Source organism: Carassius carassius, chromosome 8, assembly GCF_963082965.1.
Source record: "Carassius carassius chromosome 8, fCarCar2.1, whole genome shotgun sequence".
Taxonomy (NCBI): Eukaryota; Metazoa; Chordata; class Actinopteri; order Cypriniformes; family Cyprinidae; genus Carassius; species Carassius carassius.
The window spans coordinates 9,397,927-9,412,784 of NC_081762.1; the positions used below are offsets into that span (position 1 = coordinate 9,397,927).

The window sequence follows — 14,858 nt, forward strand, 5'->3', positions numbered from 1 at the left end:
GATTGGATCGCGGAGGTCACCTGAGGAAAAATCACCACCGTCGTCATACTCGTGATTCCCTGTGTTGATGTGACCGAGGAAAAATCGTTTATTTTGTGCACGTTATATGTTTTGAATTACACACGGACAGATTCTAAATCATGGCGAAAACACAAGGTACGTTGAGTTTTTACGTTCACTCATTTATTAAATGCCGTTTCAAAGCGTCATGCCATTCATAATGAAACTCGCAAGGTTGTAATAGCAATAGGCCAGTTAGATCTCATTTTAACTTCAATTTCCAGTTTAAGCGTTGTGAGCAATAATTTACTCCCTAACGTTACTTGTTCGGTTTCTACCCCTTAAGTTATAACATTACTTGTCAAATACAAGCCGTTTCAGAATACGTACACAACCATTAATGTGTTATTATATTTGTGTGTACCTAAAATGTTTTATTGTTCCTTTATTTCAACCTAAACTGCACTTGAATTAAAATAAGTACTCCACTTCATGTCTTATTAACGGCAGCACTAAAATGTGGCCGTTAGAACGCTCGCGGATGGATACGTAAAGACCGATAGCAAAGCAATATAGCGCGGTTCTCAAATAAGGCGAAAACGTGGTTTTAAAGTACCAAACGCTTCTAAATAAACCGGTAAATAAATTCAGTGTTGACGTATGTGCTAATAGTTTGAAAAGAAGCCACTAAGCGACTCATCAGGTCGAGGACTCGTCTAGACAGAAGGGTGGGAGTGAGTAACATACGCAACAACAACCGGTACACCTTCCGTCTTCCTCCAGAGCGGTCTCCATTTTAACTCCTCGCCCAGCCTGCACCTCACGTGTCCTGGACTGTCTTTCTCACATGACCCGTGTGTTTGTCCCCGTGATCAGCGCTTCCATCTCCCGTATTTCAAGTGTCGCTGAATATCGCATTTTTAAATCCGTTCGCCTTCATGGATATGCTCGAACAGAGCTTGGACACCTCGACGAGGTGAGAGCGCGTCCTTTATGCACGGCCATCCTCAAGGCCCCAGTCAACCATTTTCTGCTCTGTTTTTTTTATAGTAGGGCAGTTAGCAATCATCTTTTAAGTTTATTTTCTGACTTTTATTAAGTTTTGTGCATGCCACTAATACAATAAGTTACACGTCAGATACGAATAGCACGAAGGAAACAACATATCCCAGTCGTTGTAACATCGATGGTCGACATATTTATATCACTATTAGCCTGATTGCTAATTTGGAGATTTTTGTCTGTCCTTGGTGTTTGAAAATAAAACAACAACTCTAAGCCGGTGTACCTTTCCTATTAACAATAGTCTTCAATATTCATATTTTCTGAAATTTAAAAGATGCTGAACTAATGTTCAAGTAGAAATGTCGTGTTTAGTTAGTTACTGTCGGAACAAAAGCTCTTCAGCGATTTTAAGCATTAACATTAAATTCCTTCAACCTGAAAACAAACCCCAGTCTTTTCATCAAGAGTCTTTATATGGTTAGATCTCTGTTTATTTAATCGTTGTTTGTTTGGCGAAATATTTCTATCTGAAGAAAACGTTGCTTTTAGTATTTTTGAATTTTGCAGACCACTTAAAAACTGAACAATTTTTAGTGATGAGAAGGGGGCGTTCACTGTTTGTTGACCAAGTTAAGGAGACAGATCTTGATGATCTAGGTCAGATTTATATCTAAAACATCTTTCTCAAACATTACCCTTTTTAATAGATTTCTAAATAGTTCAAACGCCTCTTTAAATAATTGCATCAATACCGAATGTAGTAGATATGTCCGATTCGTTAACGATTTGTTCTTTGAGTCGGATCTTTTCAATGAATCGATTCGCGATTCTTTCAGAAATCTGTCTGAGAATAAAAAGGAGTTCAATAGCAGTATGACAAAAAAATCTCAAATTGAAAAAATGTAAAAAAAAAAAAAAAAAAATCTAAAGAAATTTTTATTTTATTTTTTTTATAAATGCAAATTATATCCAGGGACTGAAGGACTGAAATACACAATTACATAAACACTATTATTGTAAACAACACTATTATTTTTGAACCAGTGTTTTGAGTTAATCATTTAGCAGAAATGACTGTCAGATTTCCATAACTAGAATCCGTCAAAAGCCTGTATGATCTCTAGAGCTTCCTTTGAGTAGTTTCACAAGTTGACACAGAACATGCTCTTTCTCTGTGCAGCCACGACAAACAGGAAACTGAGGAGGTTGTTCATCTGCAGGAGGGTAAGTAAAAACATGTAGCTCTGAATGATGTGTGCATGCAGTGAATGATGCATATGTCAATATAACGCTGTTGGTTTGTGTTGTGTTTCTCAGGAGAGGGGGTGGGGGCGGAGGAGCAGGCAGCGGTTACCATAGCAAGTGTCCAGCAAGCAGCAGCTTTTGCAGACCACAATGTTCAATACCAGTTCCGGACAGAGAACTCTGGTGGACAGGTCAGTGTGACCTTTGACCTTTCCAGGGTTCAAACTGGGGTCATTCTGTAATAAAACATGACCTGTAGTACTGTGTCTCAGTCACGGCTCTTATGAGAATGCTTTTATGTCTGTATAATGCATTTTTTGTCTGCGAGTGTCATTTTAGAATTCTATATTATTATTATTATCATAATACTATTGAATTCATTATTGTTTATTACTATTAAATAAAAATATGGTAACACTTTATTGTACAGTGACATTGTTACACATGTTATGCGTACTTACTATTATAAAAACAATAAATCATGCATAAAAGCAACCTTATGCCAAACCTTTGTCCTAACCATAAACATATAGTAAGAACATGTAGTTAATAAATATTCATTAGTACTTAAATGTATAATTACACTGTAACAAGGACACCTTAAAATAAAGTGTAACCAAAAATTATTTACATATTTTGTATTATTGTAGTATTTTTATATATAATATTTTTTTCTGTCAAATGAGCTTTAATAGTTATATTTTCTGTTTTGTTTAGTTTAAATTTTAGTAATTTACATTTTTTTTATTTAAAGCGATTTAGCGATTTGTTTTTTAATTCAACTTAAACCAATTTTATTTCAGTTTGTTGCCAAGGCAACATTTCTAATTTTCATTTATTCTTTTTCTGTGTAGGTTTTTCATTTCTATTTAATTTTCATTTAATTCTGTGTCAGTTAACAAAATTGATTTTTAATGTATTTTTTATAGTTAACAATAAGAACAATGCTGTATAAAACAGCAGTTCATAGTCAACAAGAAATAGAAACTGCCTGTATTTACTTTCATAATGCATATTCCTGGTGTTATTGTAAAAGATTCATTGGTGCCTATTATTCCAAAAGAAAAAAAAAATCAGTTTATTCATATTCATTAATAAAAATAAAATATCTTCCTCTGAAACGGCTTTCTCTTTTTGCTGACATTATCAGGATATTGGATGATGCTTAAGCACTAGCCAAATAACTATATAGGGATTATTTTAGCAGGCTTATATTCTACTATGTAATGTCCACTGTTTATTACAATTTGACTTCTGATTATTTTATTTACTGTGGAATATCCTATTTGATTCAGAAATGTCAAACTATGAAAGTAAGTTTCAAATTGGTAATAATTTTTGCTTTAATGTGTTTGTGTTATTTAAAGCCACATAAATAGATTATGCAATTTAAGGATTCAAAACATTCTTAAAAAGTTGACCTTGGTGTTCTGTTCTGGTACAGGTGACGTATCGCGTGGTCCAGGTAACAGAGGACCATTTGGACGCAGCAGGAGATGGAGGAGCGGCAGTCAGTGTAGTGTCCACAGCCTTTGCCGGAGCACAGCAAGCGGTAGCACAGGTGTGTATGGAGAAGACTGAACGGGAGCATGGGGAAAAGCAAAAAATGAATGCAGTGTCAACTTTTCCTGCATGTTTCTTATATTTCTATATCTATAGGCTGTCATCCAGAACCCTTTCAGTAATGGAGGCAGTCCAGCGGGGGAAACAGTGGGGGGGGAGACACGCTTCGCCTACTTCCCAGCAGCAACTGTCAGTGACGGTACAGCTACAGCTGTCTCAGTGCAGGCCACGTCTGATCCGACCCTCACACAGGCCGGAGGTCAGTCTCACATGCTTAAGTCCAAAAACAGTGTTTGACATTGAAACTGAGCATGTTTTATGTTTGGACATGTTCTGCTGGTTTACATGCAATTCAATAAAACAGCGATGCAAATAAGTGGTATTTAGAATAATTGTATGTGAATTGTGATGATAAATTTAGCATTAAATTCTAGAGTGCTCCAAATTGTCAGTGGGAAACATGCATAGTTTTTACAACTGTACCTCTTGTCCTATGGCTGCAGGAGATATTTTTTTAAATAATTTTTTTGGTCAGAAATTATTCAAAATTTGCAAAATCATCCTACCTACTGTAAAACACTCAATATGGCTGGATGCACTTAAATCTGCCATAAGGGTTCTTTTCTGTAACATATTACACATTCTAAAATCGGTGTTCCGTCTGACTAAGGTGTTTACATGCAGAGAGAAATATTGATACGTGTCAATCAGTTTATAATGAAGCTGTTTATAATCTTATGTTGAAAAAATGGTTTAGCATGGATGACGACAAATGTTGTAGGCTTAAAGGAATAGTTCACCCAAAAGTCGTTTACCCACACTAATGTCATTCCAAACCTGTATGAGTTTCTTTCTTATGTTGAACATAAAAGAAGATATTTAGAAAAATGCTAGTAATTAAACCATTGATGGTCCCCATTGATTCCATAGTATTTCTTTCCCTACTGTGAAAGTCAATGGGGACCCACAACTGAGTATTTTTTATTTGGGTGGGGAGTGAATGTACAGCACTCTCTTCACCCTCAATACCTTGAGCAAGGCACCGAACCCACAACTGCTCCCCGGTTCTCCGGCACCGTGCCAGACCTCCGGCGTCTGCCATTTTGGCAGCAAAAAAAAGAAATCTAAATAAAACTGCATTGTTTTACTTTTTCTGATTTAAAAGACAAATATTTTGTCATTTAGAAGTTTCTTAAAGTAGTAATATTCTCTCATTCTAGTGAACCAAGTATGCATTTTGTCTCACCTTGTGAGCTAAGTGTATTATCACACCCCTAGTGTCCCCTAGCTCAAAATTTTCCTAGTGTATGACATAGCTTTCATTCTTCAGGTCAATCATATATTCATGAAAATATATAACAACAATAGTAACTATATTGACAGATAAGTGAGATCTGATTTTAGTCCTTGAAAATAAAAAAAAGTAGTATTTTGCAGTATTTGTGAGAACCCTGTTTTAAGTTACCAGTTCTTGGACAGTTTTAATGGACCATCTTTTTATATTTCCTATTTTATATAAATTTCCTAGTATTTAATTTATCATTGTTTCTTTTGAACAAAACGATTTCAGAAATTTCAAAAATTCTTGAACCCTGTCAAGGACAAAGCTAACTATTAAAAACTTGATATCAAAAGCATCCTAAATGTTACATGTGTTGCCACTATATTGTAGAGTAACCTTTTTTTGTTATTGCTGTTTCAAATATCCCACCATAATCTGCAGTCTGAGCCTGTCAAGGGCTAATGGCAATGGCAGATACGTTACTAGTTAGTTTCAAGTGAAATCAATGTTCTTTTTTTGTGTGCCAAATAAACCCTGTGTTTTTTTTGTTTTTTTTTTGCTTTAACCCCTGAGTATGTTAATCTGATTTCTTTCAAAGTTCATTCATATTGTGTTTTTCAAACATTTCTTCTTTTTCTTCGTTAACCTTAGGTCAGTTTTACGTGATGATGAGTCCACCAGATGTTTTACAGACTGGAACACCACGGACCATCGCCCCTCGTACACACACATACTCTACGTAAGTATGATAATGGGTCAACATCCCTCCTTTTTCCCAGCCTGCACAGCCCAGTTCACCCTTTGATTCCAGTGCTATGTACATAATGATTTGATCCCTTCACGTTCCCCCAAATTAATTTCAGTTTGCAGAACAAGAGTGGAATTTCAAAACAAATCCTGATTAATTTTCCTGCAAAACGCCTCAAATTGAGAGTGTGGCGTTATTTTAAAAATGCAATGATTTCACATATAAATATGCAAAGTATTGTCCAATCAAGTGCAGTCAGAAAAACAACCGAAAAAATTTGTCCCACTTGCCTGCCATCCCCAGAGACCTTGGTGAACATGAGACTCTTCAACACTGCAGTTCAGACTGGTGAGGAAGACCTTTTACATCCCCGCGCCCTTTCAGCTGCCAGCTGTTTGTCTCTAGAGCAGCTGGCTTTTTAAAGGAATTGTTCACCCAAAAATGAAAATTTGCTGAAAATGTACTCGCCCTCAGGCCTGAGAAATTGACATTACTTGCTCACCAAGTAATGTAATCCTGTAATGGATGCTCTGCAGTGAATGGGTGCAATGTTAAATTTCTTCACATCTGTTTCAATAAAAAAACAAACTGCTCTATTATCTTATCGTTGATGACTTGAGGGTGATTAAATTTCCAGCAAATTAACATTTTTGGGTGAACTATTCCTTTAATCCAATACTGTATAAATACTATAGATGTGTTTGCTGGTGTTTGAGTTTTCTTCATGTTCGGAAGACATCAGTTGAATCAATTCCAACCTCTAAAAACCGAAATGAGGAAAATTCAAAGGTTTACATGTTTCTTTTAGGCTAACCTGTTTGTCCAGATTTAATACAATCTTTGGGTAAAATTTAATTGACCTAACCAAAATATATGACTCGATGAACTGTTGTAATACCAGTAAATGGGCTGAAGAAATGTTTGTTTTCCAATAGGCTTCAGTTGTGTTGTGTCATGCAGATTCATTTGGTGTGTTTGGTATTTTAATGGTGCAATACAACAAGCTAACCAAGTGTCTTCTTTTTCTTTTCTCTTTCTTACTTGTGCAGGAAGATTGATGGCCCCCGGGCGCCTCGTGATGAGCGAAGGAGAGCACAGCACAATGAAGGTGAACTAATACATGTCTTTTTAGAGCTCAGATTATGTACAGTTTCAGTGAAAACAAGAAAATATGTACAGAACTGTTATATGATCAGTCACAAATTTAACTGATGTTAAAAGCATTTTTTTTTTTTTTCAGTCAAAATGAAACTAAACTAGAAAAATGTAGAACTGGATCATGGTCCATCAGAAGTTGATTGAATTGTAATGTGGAGTTAAATTGTTGCGGTGGTGGAAGTGGGGTCAATTTGGATTTCATATCGGCTTTGAGTAATTCAGTGTATAGAGAACAGAAGTAGCTCAGTTTGGACTGTCCCTTAATGAGTTTTATTGGTGTTTTTGAAGTGGAAAGGAGAAGAAGAGACAAAATCAACAACTGGATTGTCACGCTGTCTAAAATCATCCCAGACTGCAATATAGACAATACCAAAACAGGAGCAGTAAGTAACTTACATATCAACATATTACAATGTCATATTACCAGATCTTCTGTTCTTGGACCTGTTTTACCTCTTAGATCTGCTAATGTTAATGAACTGCTTGTCCTCCTCTCTAGAGTAAAGGAGGCATCCTGTCTAAAGCGTGCGACTACATTAGAGAACTCCGACAGACTAACCAGAGGTTTCAGGAGAGCTACAAGGAGGTGGAGAGAATACAAGTGGACAATGAGCTACTAAGACAACAGGTATTTTTAATTAAATAAATTAAATCCCAATTGGTAAATTGATGAGATATTTGGTGTTTTACTGACCAAGTCTGATTGGGCACATTGTAATATGTTGATTGTCCATTGTCCTGCAGATTGAAGACCTGAAGAACGACAATGCACTTCTCAGAGCTCAACTACAACAGCATGGCCTGGAAATCAGCGAAACTACATCACAGTGACAAAAAAAACCTTCTCATTAATAAACAGTCTCAAGTGGAGAAATAACCCTCAATGACACACTTGTTCACAACTCATCATAGACTTAAGATGTGCTGCAACTCAAGTAGGGTATGAATGCTTCTTTGATACACAGACACATCCTTCTGACAAGAGACTTTCTGACTATTGTGAAAATAATATCTGCTGTACAAGCACGTTTTGTTTTCTCCCTCACTTTCACGAGAACTCAACAACATGGATTCGGTCTAAATGGAATAACCCTCTTCTTCCAGAAGTGTCCCGCTTGCCATAAGTCTTTGTCTTTAGTTTGAATCTCTGATTTGTGATCCAGTTGTATGCCTCGTGCCTAATGTTCATATTTTGTTTTGTTTGAAACACCTTGTGGGTTTTATTTTGCTACATCGTGCAAATAGTACTACTGTCTCTAACATGACAGAATTTGGTTTTTTTAAGGGTTCTGCGGTATTGTATTTATTAGCTTTCAAGAAATTGCGTAGCAGCAGGTACACAAAACCTTGGCTAATGTTTTTAATTTGATTGTTTTTCTGTCCAGCAGTTTTTCCATATATCAGACTTTGTGAAATGCATTTATCTGACTGATCAGAGACTTGACATTGTGGCACATCAAGAGTAATTTACAGTATAAATTTGCTTAGAAAAGAAACAAAAGTGCATAGAGTATGTTTTCATGTAAAATAGAGATTTATGATATCTAAAACTGCATTACCTATAAATTTCATTTTTCAGAGTCCATTATATTTAATGCACTGTGATTTTAGTGAAGGATGAACAAGTAGCTCAGGGTTTTGAGGTGCAGGAAAATAGCCAAGGCTCTGGAACTCCCCACTAACCTTGTTAACCCTGCATTTTTTTGCCCTTTGGCTTTAACATACTAGAAACATGTACTGTATATATCATGTATTTCAACCAGTTGTTGAATTCCCAGGCAATTAAAATGGAAGATGCACAATAGAAACAAATAGAATTGCTACTGCTAGTAGTGTTCTGGCTTATTTTGTTGAAGCTCATCTTCCATCTTATTTTGTAACAGTCCTAATTTGGGTTAATACATTGATCAACAAAGCTTTGAACAATAAAATCAGAGATGAGTTTTAAAAATGATCAAACACCATTCAATTATAAGAGTATGAGCATTAATATCTCACAGCAATGGGAGTTATAGTTAATAAGCTATGCATAAGGAAACCAAACAGTTTAAAAGCGAACAGATTTATTTTCTTAAACCTTCATGATAGTTTTAGTGTTTGCCATTTTTTTCCCTAGGTTTTAATGCCAGTAGTCGGTGTGGCATCATATTTTATCTTTGACAGGAATGAAAATGATGCTGTGATGATAGTACAGTGTGTTAATGGATTGTACTGTTGTGTAACAACATACCAATTATTCAACTGACAAAACATCTTTCTGAAAAAAAACTAACCAAAAATCTCTAAAACAGTTTTAAAGTTGCGAATATTTTGAACTAGGACCTTAAAACAGTGCCATTATAAAGACTAAGACTGTCCCTCACAGCATTGTTTTTTTTTTGTTTTCTTGTTAAATTCAATATGGGGTCTAACTTGATTAGGGACACTTCAGGACTGTGTTTTTCCCTTCCTCGTCAGATGGGTTTATTGCAACGCTTGTATAATATAACCTCGGGTTACAAAATTATTACTTTTGACTAGCACCCATTCATTTATCTCCACCTGTCTCTAGTTTTGGTTAAAAAAAAAAAAACAGCCTTAAGTTAAATCTCAAGCAATCAGTGATCATAGCAAAGTGCTGAACCAGTAAAACATCAAGAAATGTTTCAACATTTCCACATAGCAATAAAGAGAGTGCACAGATAAACCTTATTAAACAATCCGTCCTCTTCACAGTTTTAATGCTGTACTTGAATGACTGTTGATTGACAGAGTCAAGAACTGTAGTCTAATGCACTGCTGCTTTAAAATCAAATCTTAGAACATTTTTATTCATGTTTGGTTGAATTGAGGAACCCTTCGCATGGCATTCTTACCACTGGTTTGATGACTATACAACAGTTGCTTTGTTTATACCTGGTGACTGTTGATGTTTATGTATATACTTATATAAAAGAGAAACCTAGAGTAACAATGTAGGTTTTTATTTTTGAAAGCAACAAAAGTGCTGAAATAAATTTTAAGGAGTCATATGATGTGATTAAAATTTTCCTTTCTTTTTGGAGTGTTACAATCTCTTGGTGCATAAAGAAGATCTGTAAAGTTTCAAAGACTGAAGTCTCAAATCCAAACAGATATTCTTTATCAAAGTTAAGACTGTCATGCCCCCCTAAAACGACTTGTTAAAACACGCCTCCACATGTCTACATCACTATGTGGAAAGATTTGCAAAACGGTGCTCAAATGTTCACACAAAGTAAGAAGGCGTACCTTTTATTCTTTATGTTGCCACCAGCGCCTTTTCGTGGTGAAGCTGTGTGTTTCATTGTGAAAGCTAAACTACTTTGTTTGACGTTCTGAAAGAGCACAATTATCTGCTTCATTATGCCTAGAGCTGATCCGTACTGGTTGCTGAGGAAATACATCAACTTTGCGCTGTGGATCACCAGATCGGCTTTCACTGTGGACGAAGCAGTGTACAGCCCGGGGTCCTCACGTGTGGTTGCTGCTTCGTCGAATATACGCCGGCCATTTCTCACTCAAGCCTCTGGACATTCCTCACTCTGCAAGGCCAGTCTAGCGCTTCTGATTCACGGTATGTAAGTAGGTTTTTGCCACTAGTGATTCAAATGCGAGTTTTGAGCAGTGCAAAGTAGCACTTGTTTGTCATTTCTCCGATCACAAATGCAGACATCCGTTTTATGTTTACGTGGCGCAATATCTAACGCAGTTCATATGAGGACAGTCTAAGTCATTATAATCAGTTATTATTTTCCCACTGGATGCAACAACTGCCTCGTTTGTTACGGGTTTTATTGTTTTTGTTCTGTCATGCCAGTACTCTGACTGGGAAATGCCTTAACAGTATATGCTGAGGGGCATAACATTTCTGTCAGACGCTTGAAACATTTGACCAATCACAACGCACTGGATAGCTGTCCAATCTGAGCACACCTCGCTTTGTAAAACAACAAGCTTTTAAAAAATCGATGTGTTTCAGAAGACGGGGCATACAGGAGAAACATTAATGTACATTACGTGGAAAATAATGTGTTTTTTGAACCTTTAAACCACATAAACACATTTTATTACACCAAATACACAAAATAATTTTCTTTTTAGCAGCATCATATGACCTCTTTAATTTAAAAAAGTTTTGTTGTCTGTTACGGCTCCAGTACAAACATGAAAAGACACATACAGTATACCTTGACAGCCTTATTTTGTTTCACTGGGTCTCACTGCTAGATCTTTTAGAGGACATCATGATCACATCTCATACAGTTGCTCTCTTTATTGTAAAATGTAATTAGTATCCGTCTAACGTTCTATGAACTATCTAACTGTGCTTAGAGGTCATCACTGAAAAATAGAAAAAAATTGCATGCACTCTCTGTGCTTTCATGTAAGTAGGGCACATTTTGTTCTGCTGAGAAAGTGAGTTAAGTTTCATCTCTCAAGAAAGAGAAACATAAGACACAATATTTTTAAGGCCGGGTTTGATTCCAACCTTTTACATATCACAAAGTTTCAATTCTAGACAATAGAAACCTAGACAAAGCTCTATATATGGTCTGTTCAGGAAGGGGGCTATGACTATATAAGCCCAACATGAAATCAAAAGCCACACAGGCAGAAAGCAGAGGACTGGGTAAGAATAATCTTGTGTTTGATTAGCAGATATTTAATGATAAAGCACTGATTTCATGATGAAGCTATGGGAAATGCTTTGTAGCCTTAATAATTATAAGACAATATGAATTCACTACAGATGTTGTAAAAATAAATTTCTTTTTTTTGAAGGGGGTCTGGTTAGGGGGACCCCCCAAAAGCTTTGACACAATTCGAACACTGTTCATGTCTCATTTATGTTGCTTTTTTCAGTTTTGTGACTTCACAACAAATATCACTGAGTCTGACCTACAGTTAGCTGCAATGACTTCCCAAAACACAGGCAGTTCTGTTTGGAGCCAATGGGAAATAAACCTGTACAAGATCTTCCTGGAATTGGTCGTGTGCTTGGTGGGCGACTCCAGGGCAACGGTATAAGACATGCACGAGACATCGAGGGCCATTTCCTGGTCTTCAACCAGGACCAGGCGAAGTTTGGAAACTGGCTTAGAGACAACAGTGGCGCAAATGCTAAGCAGCAGAGAGACTGTTACAATGGTGTGAAAGAATGGACAAAAAATAATTTGTAAAGAGGTGGGATCATTTGCATCTATCATCCATAATGATATTCATCTAGATTTCTGTTCTATTCTTGAATATATCATCTAATTCTGAAAATGTCTACTCTTAAATTAATTTTATTTCAAATTTCAGGTGAATATCAAATAATCACGTAGTAACAGGAAACATTTCAAACACTGTTTACTTGGAAAATGTTATTTTTGTCATTTCTGTTGCTTGCTTGAGTGTTTTCTGGTGAAGTCTGCTTTTTATATGTTCATGTTCTTTTTTCATAGTCTGTTTCATATTAAATAAAAATAAAAAATCATGAGTACAACCTAATTTGTGTGTATGAGTACATTACCAAATAAGGAGGGATGCAGTGGGGTTTAATGCAAATTATAGGCAAAAGCTTGAAAAGCCTCAGGAGGGATGTGCTTGAGGCTGAACTCCATGGAAAAGACCTACTCGCTGTTACTTTCATTTTTTATTGCTTATAAGTTATTGTCTATTAACAAAGTGATGCCATTACAAATGGTGAATCGTTAAACCTTTGTTAAAAGAAGAATCTTCGAGTAATTTATTTATGAGTAACATTTTCATCCAAGTCTTTCCGCCTCAAATCCAGATCTCAGAGGTAAGAGCAAATGGTTTACATCTGCTAATGAGAATGATGAATGTGCATCAGATAATATATTGAACCGCCCTCACTAAATAAATACAACAGTATGTAGTTATATAAAAGAGAAACCCAGAGTTACAATATGCAGTTTTTTTTCTTTAGAAAGAAAAAAAAGTGCTGAAATAGATTTGAAAAACTCATGCATTTAAATGTCTTATCTTCCACGTTACTATTTCAGCCACACGAAAATATATATATATTCATTGTGACAGCCTTATTGTGTTTCACTGGTTCTCACTACTATCATACAGATCTAGAGGAACTCTATATATGGTCTGTTCACGTAGGCAAAAAAAAAAAAAAAAAATTATGGCCAGGAAACATCTTTGTACAGGTGTGGCTTTTATTTTTCTGCGGAGTATATACAGAGGAAAAGACTGGGTGAGTGTGTAACGAATTATTAAGCATTATTAAGATTTTTACAGATAAAATTCTTGATTTCATTTTGAAGCAGTGGAGGATGCAAGTGGGACTCTTATTTTAATATGCATTCTTCTATCATATGTGTTAATACATTTTCTGTTGCAAAAAATTAGCTTTAAATGCATCCTAAAGGTAAAGCAAAATCAAAAAGTCTCACTTTATCTATTTGTCTTTCCTCTTTACAAAATTATATAAAATGCATGATATATTTCATTATTTAATCATGAATCTTTACAGGTCTTACAAGCTACATGCTAAGCTACAGATACAGTTTTTTCTCTCAGACTTTACAAATTTCACTTTCGATACAGCGAAATGACAACCTCCCAAAAACACAGACGTTTCTGTTCTGAGCCAATGGGGGATAAACTTGTGTATGAGCTTCCTGGAATTGGTCCTGTGCTGGGCGGACGATTACAGAACAGAGGTATAATACGAGCACGGGACGTCCTGGGGCGTTTCCTGGTCCTGAACAAGGATGAGTGGAAGTTTAAGAACTGGCTTAGAGACACATGCGGGGCAAATACCAAGCAGCAGAGGGACTGTTACAACTGTCTAAGAGCATGGACAAGTAATCATTTATAAAGAGAAAAATGATCACAGATTAATCAGATAAACTTATAATGTTGCATATATTTCTCTACACATTTAAGACCATTTGTTGCCTGTGTATGTATGTATCTATCTATTGTCACAGAGTCAACATCGCCAGCTCCAGGTACCTGGAATGCATTATTATTGGGACATTCCTATAGTTTTTTATTTTTATTTTATTTTATGTCCACATGATACAATATAGCATATTTTATAAAATTTTACTCAACTTTCAAATTCAGAATTCAGTATTTGATTGGTACCTAAGAATAATTTTTGAAGGCACGTCCCATCACTAATTCTCATGTCTCAAATCCTGTTTTCTCAATCTTACTTCACACAATACATTTTATTGTGATGCATATTTTTAATGCATAAAACCATTAAATAATGTATCTCAATCTCCAGTCCACCCTGTCGCAGTGGTGCCACTTGCCCTTAAAATATTAAGCCAATGCCCTGAATCATTGCTAAGTGTCATCATTTCCTTGGAGGGAAAGCAACTTCAGTCTTAAACTTCTCTGTATTCCTGTTTTTCAGAAGTCTTCTCTAATAGCATAAAACATTACATGTCCACCATGTTATGTCAATTTATACTGGACATGAAAATGTTTGTTCATATTTTTATACATCTATTAAATATCTTCATAAATGTTAATAATCTTTTGAAATGTTGTTTCTAGTTGGTATTGGGTTTTGTTAGCTTAAAATATTCACCCTGTTACACAATGCATTTTTAAAATGTCTTGTAACAGGATGGAGAATATGGAAGGTGTTTTCTGTGGAAGTTTATCATCATGCTGATTTATAGCCTATACCACGATTTAATCACACAAGACACTTCATCGGTTAAACTTCATTCTATCAGCATGTCTCTAATCATAAAACCACCCGCACACTTAACACTACCAGCTCACTGGAATCCCTGGTCAAAAAAAGTTCTTCATATTATGTGCTAATATTGCGTTTAGGAAAACGTGTTTGTTATAAACCAAGAAAAAAATCAC

The 14,858-nt window shown here is 35.8% G+C and overlaps 1 protein-coding gene across 2 annotated transcripts; it reads left to right on the plus strand.

Moving 5' to 3' along the window:
• Window positions 1-527: 527 nt before the first annotated feature.
• Window positions 528-8,952, plus strand: usf2 (upstream transcription factor 2, c-fos interacting). Of its 2 annotated transcripts, XM_059555997.1 has the most exons (11): window positions 528-976; window positions 2,186-2,229; window positions 2,323-2,441; window positions 3,695-3,811; window positions 3,910-4,072; window positions 5,747-5,834; window positions 6,147-6,191; window positions 6,893-6,951; window positions 7,290-7,384; window positions 7,501-7,629; window positions 7,746-8,952. In XM_059555997.1, exons 1-11 carry the CDS (start codon window positions 939-941, stop codon window positions 7,830-7,832), a joined length of 984 nt encoding a protein of 327 aa, XP_059411980.1. In that variant the 5' UTR covers window positions 528-938; the 3' UTR covers window positions 7,833-8,952. The 2 variants fall into 2 exon arrangements, with proteins under 2 accessions (XP_059411980.1, XP_059411981.1); XM_059555998.1 differs by lacking the exon at window positions 6,147-6,191 and having other exon boundaries at window positions 529-976.
• The last annotated feature ends 5,906 nt before the right edge of the window (window positions 8,953-14,858 follow it).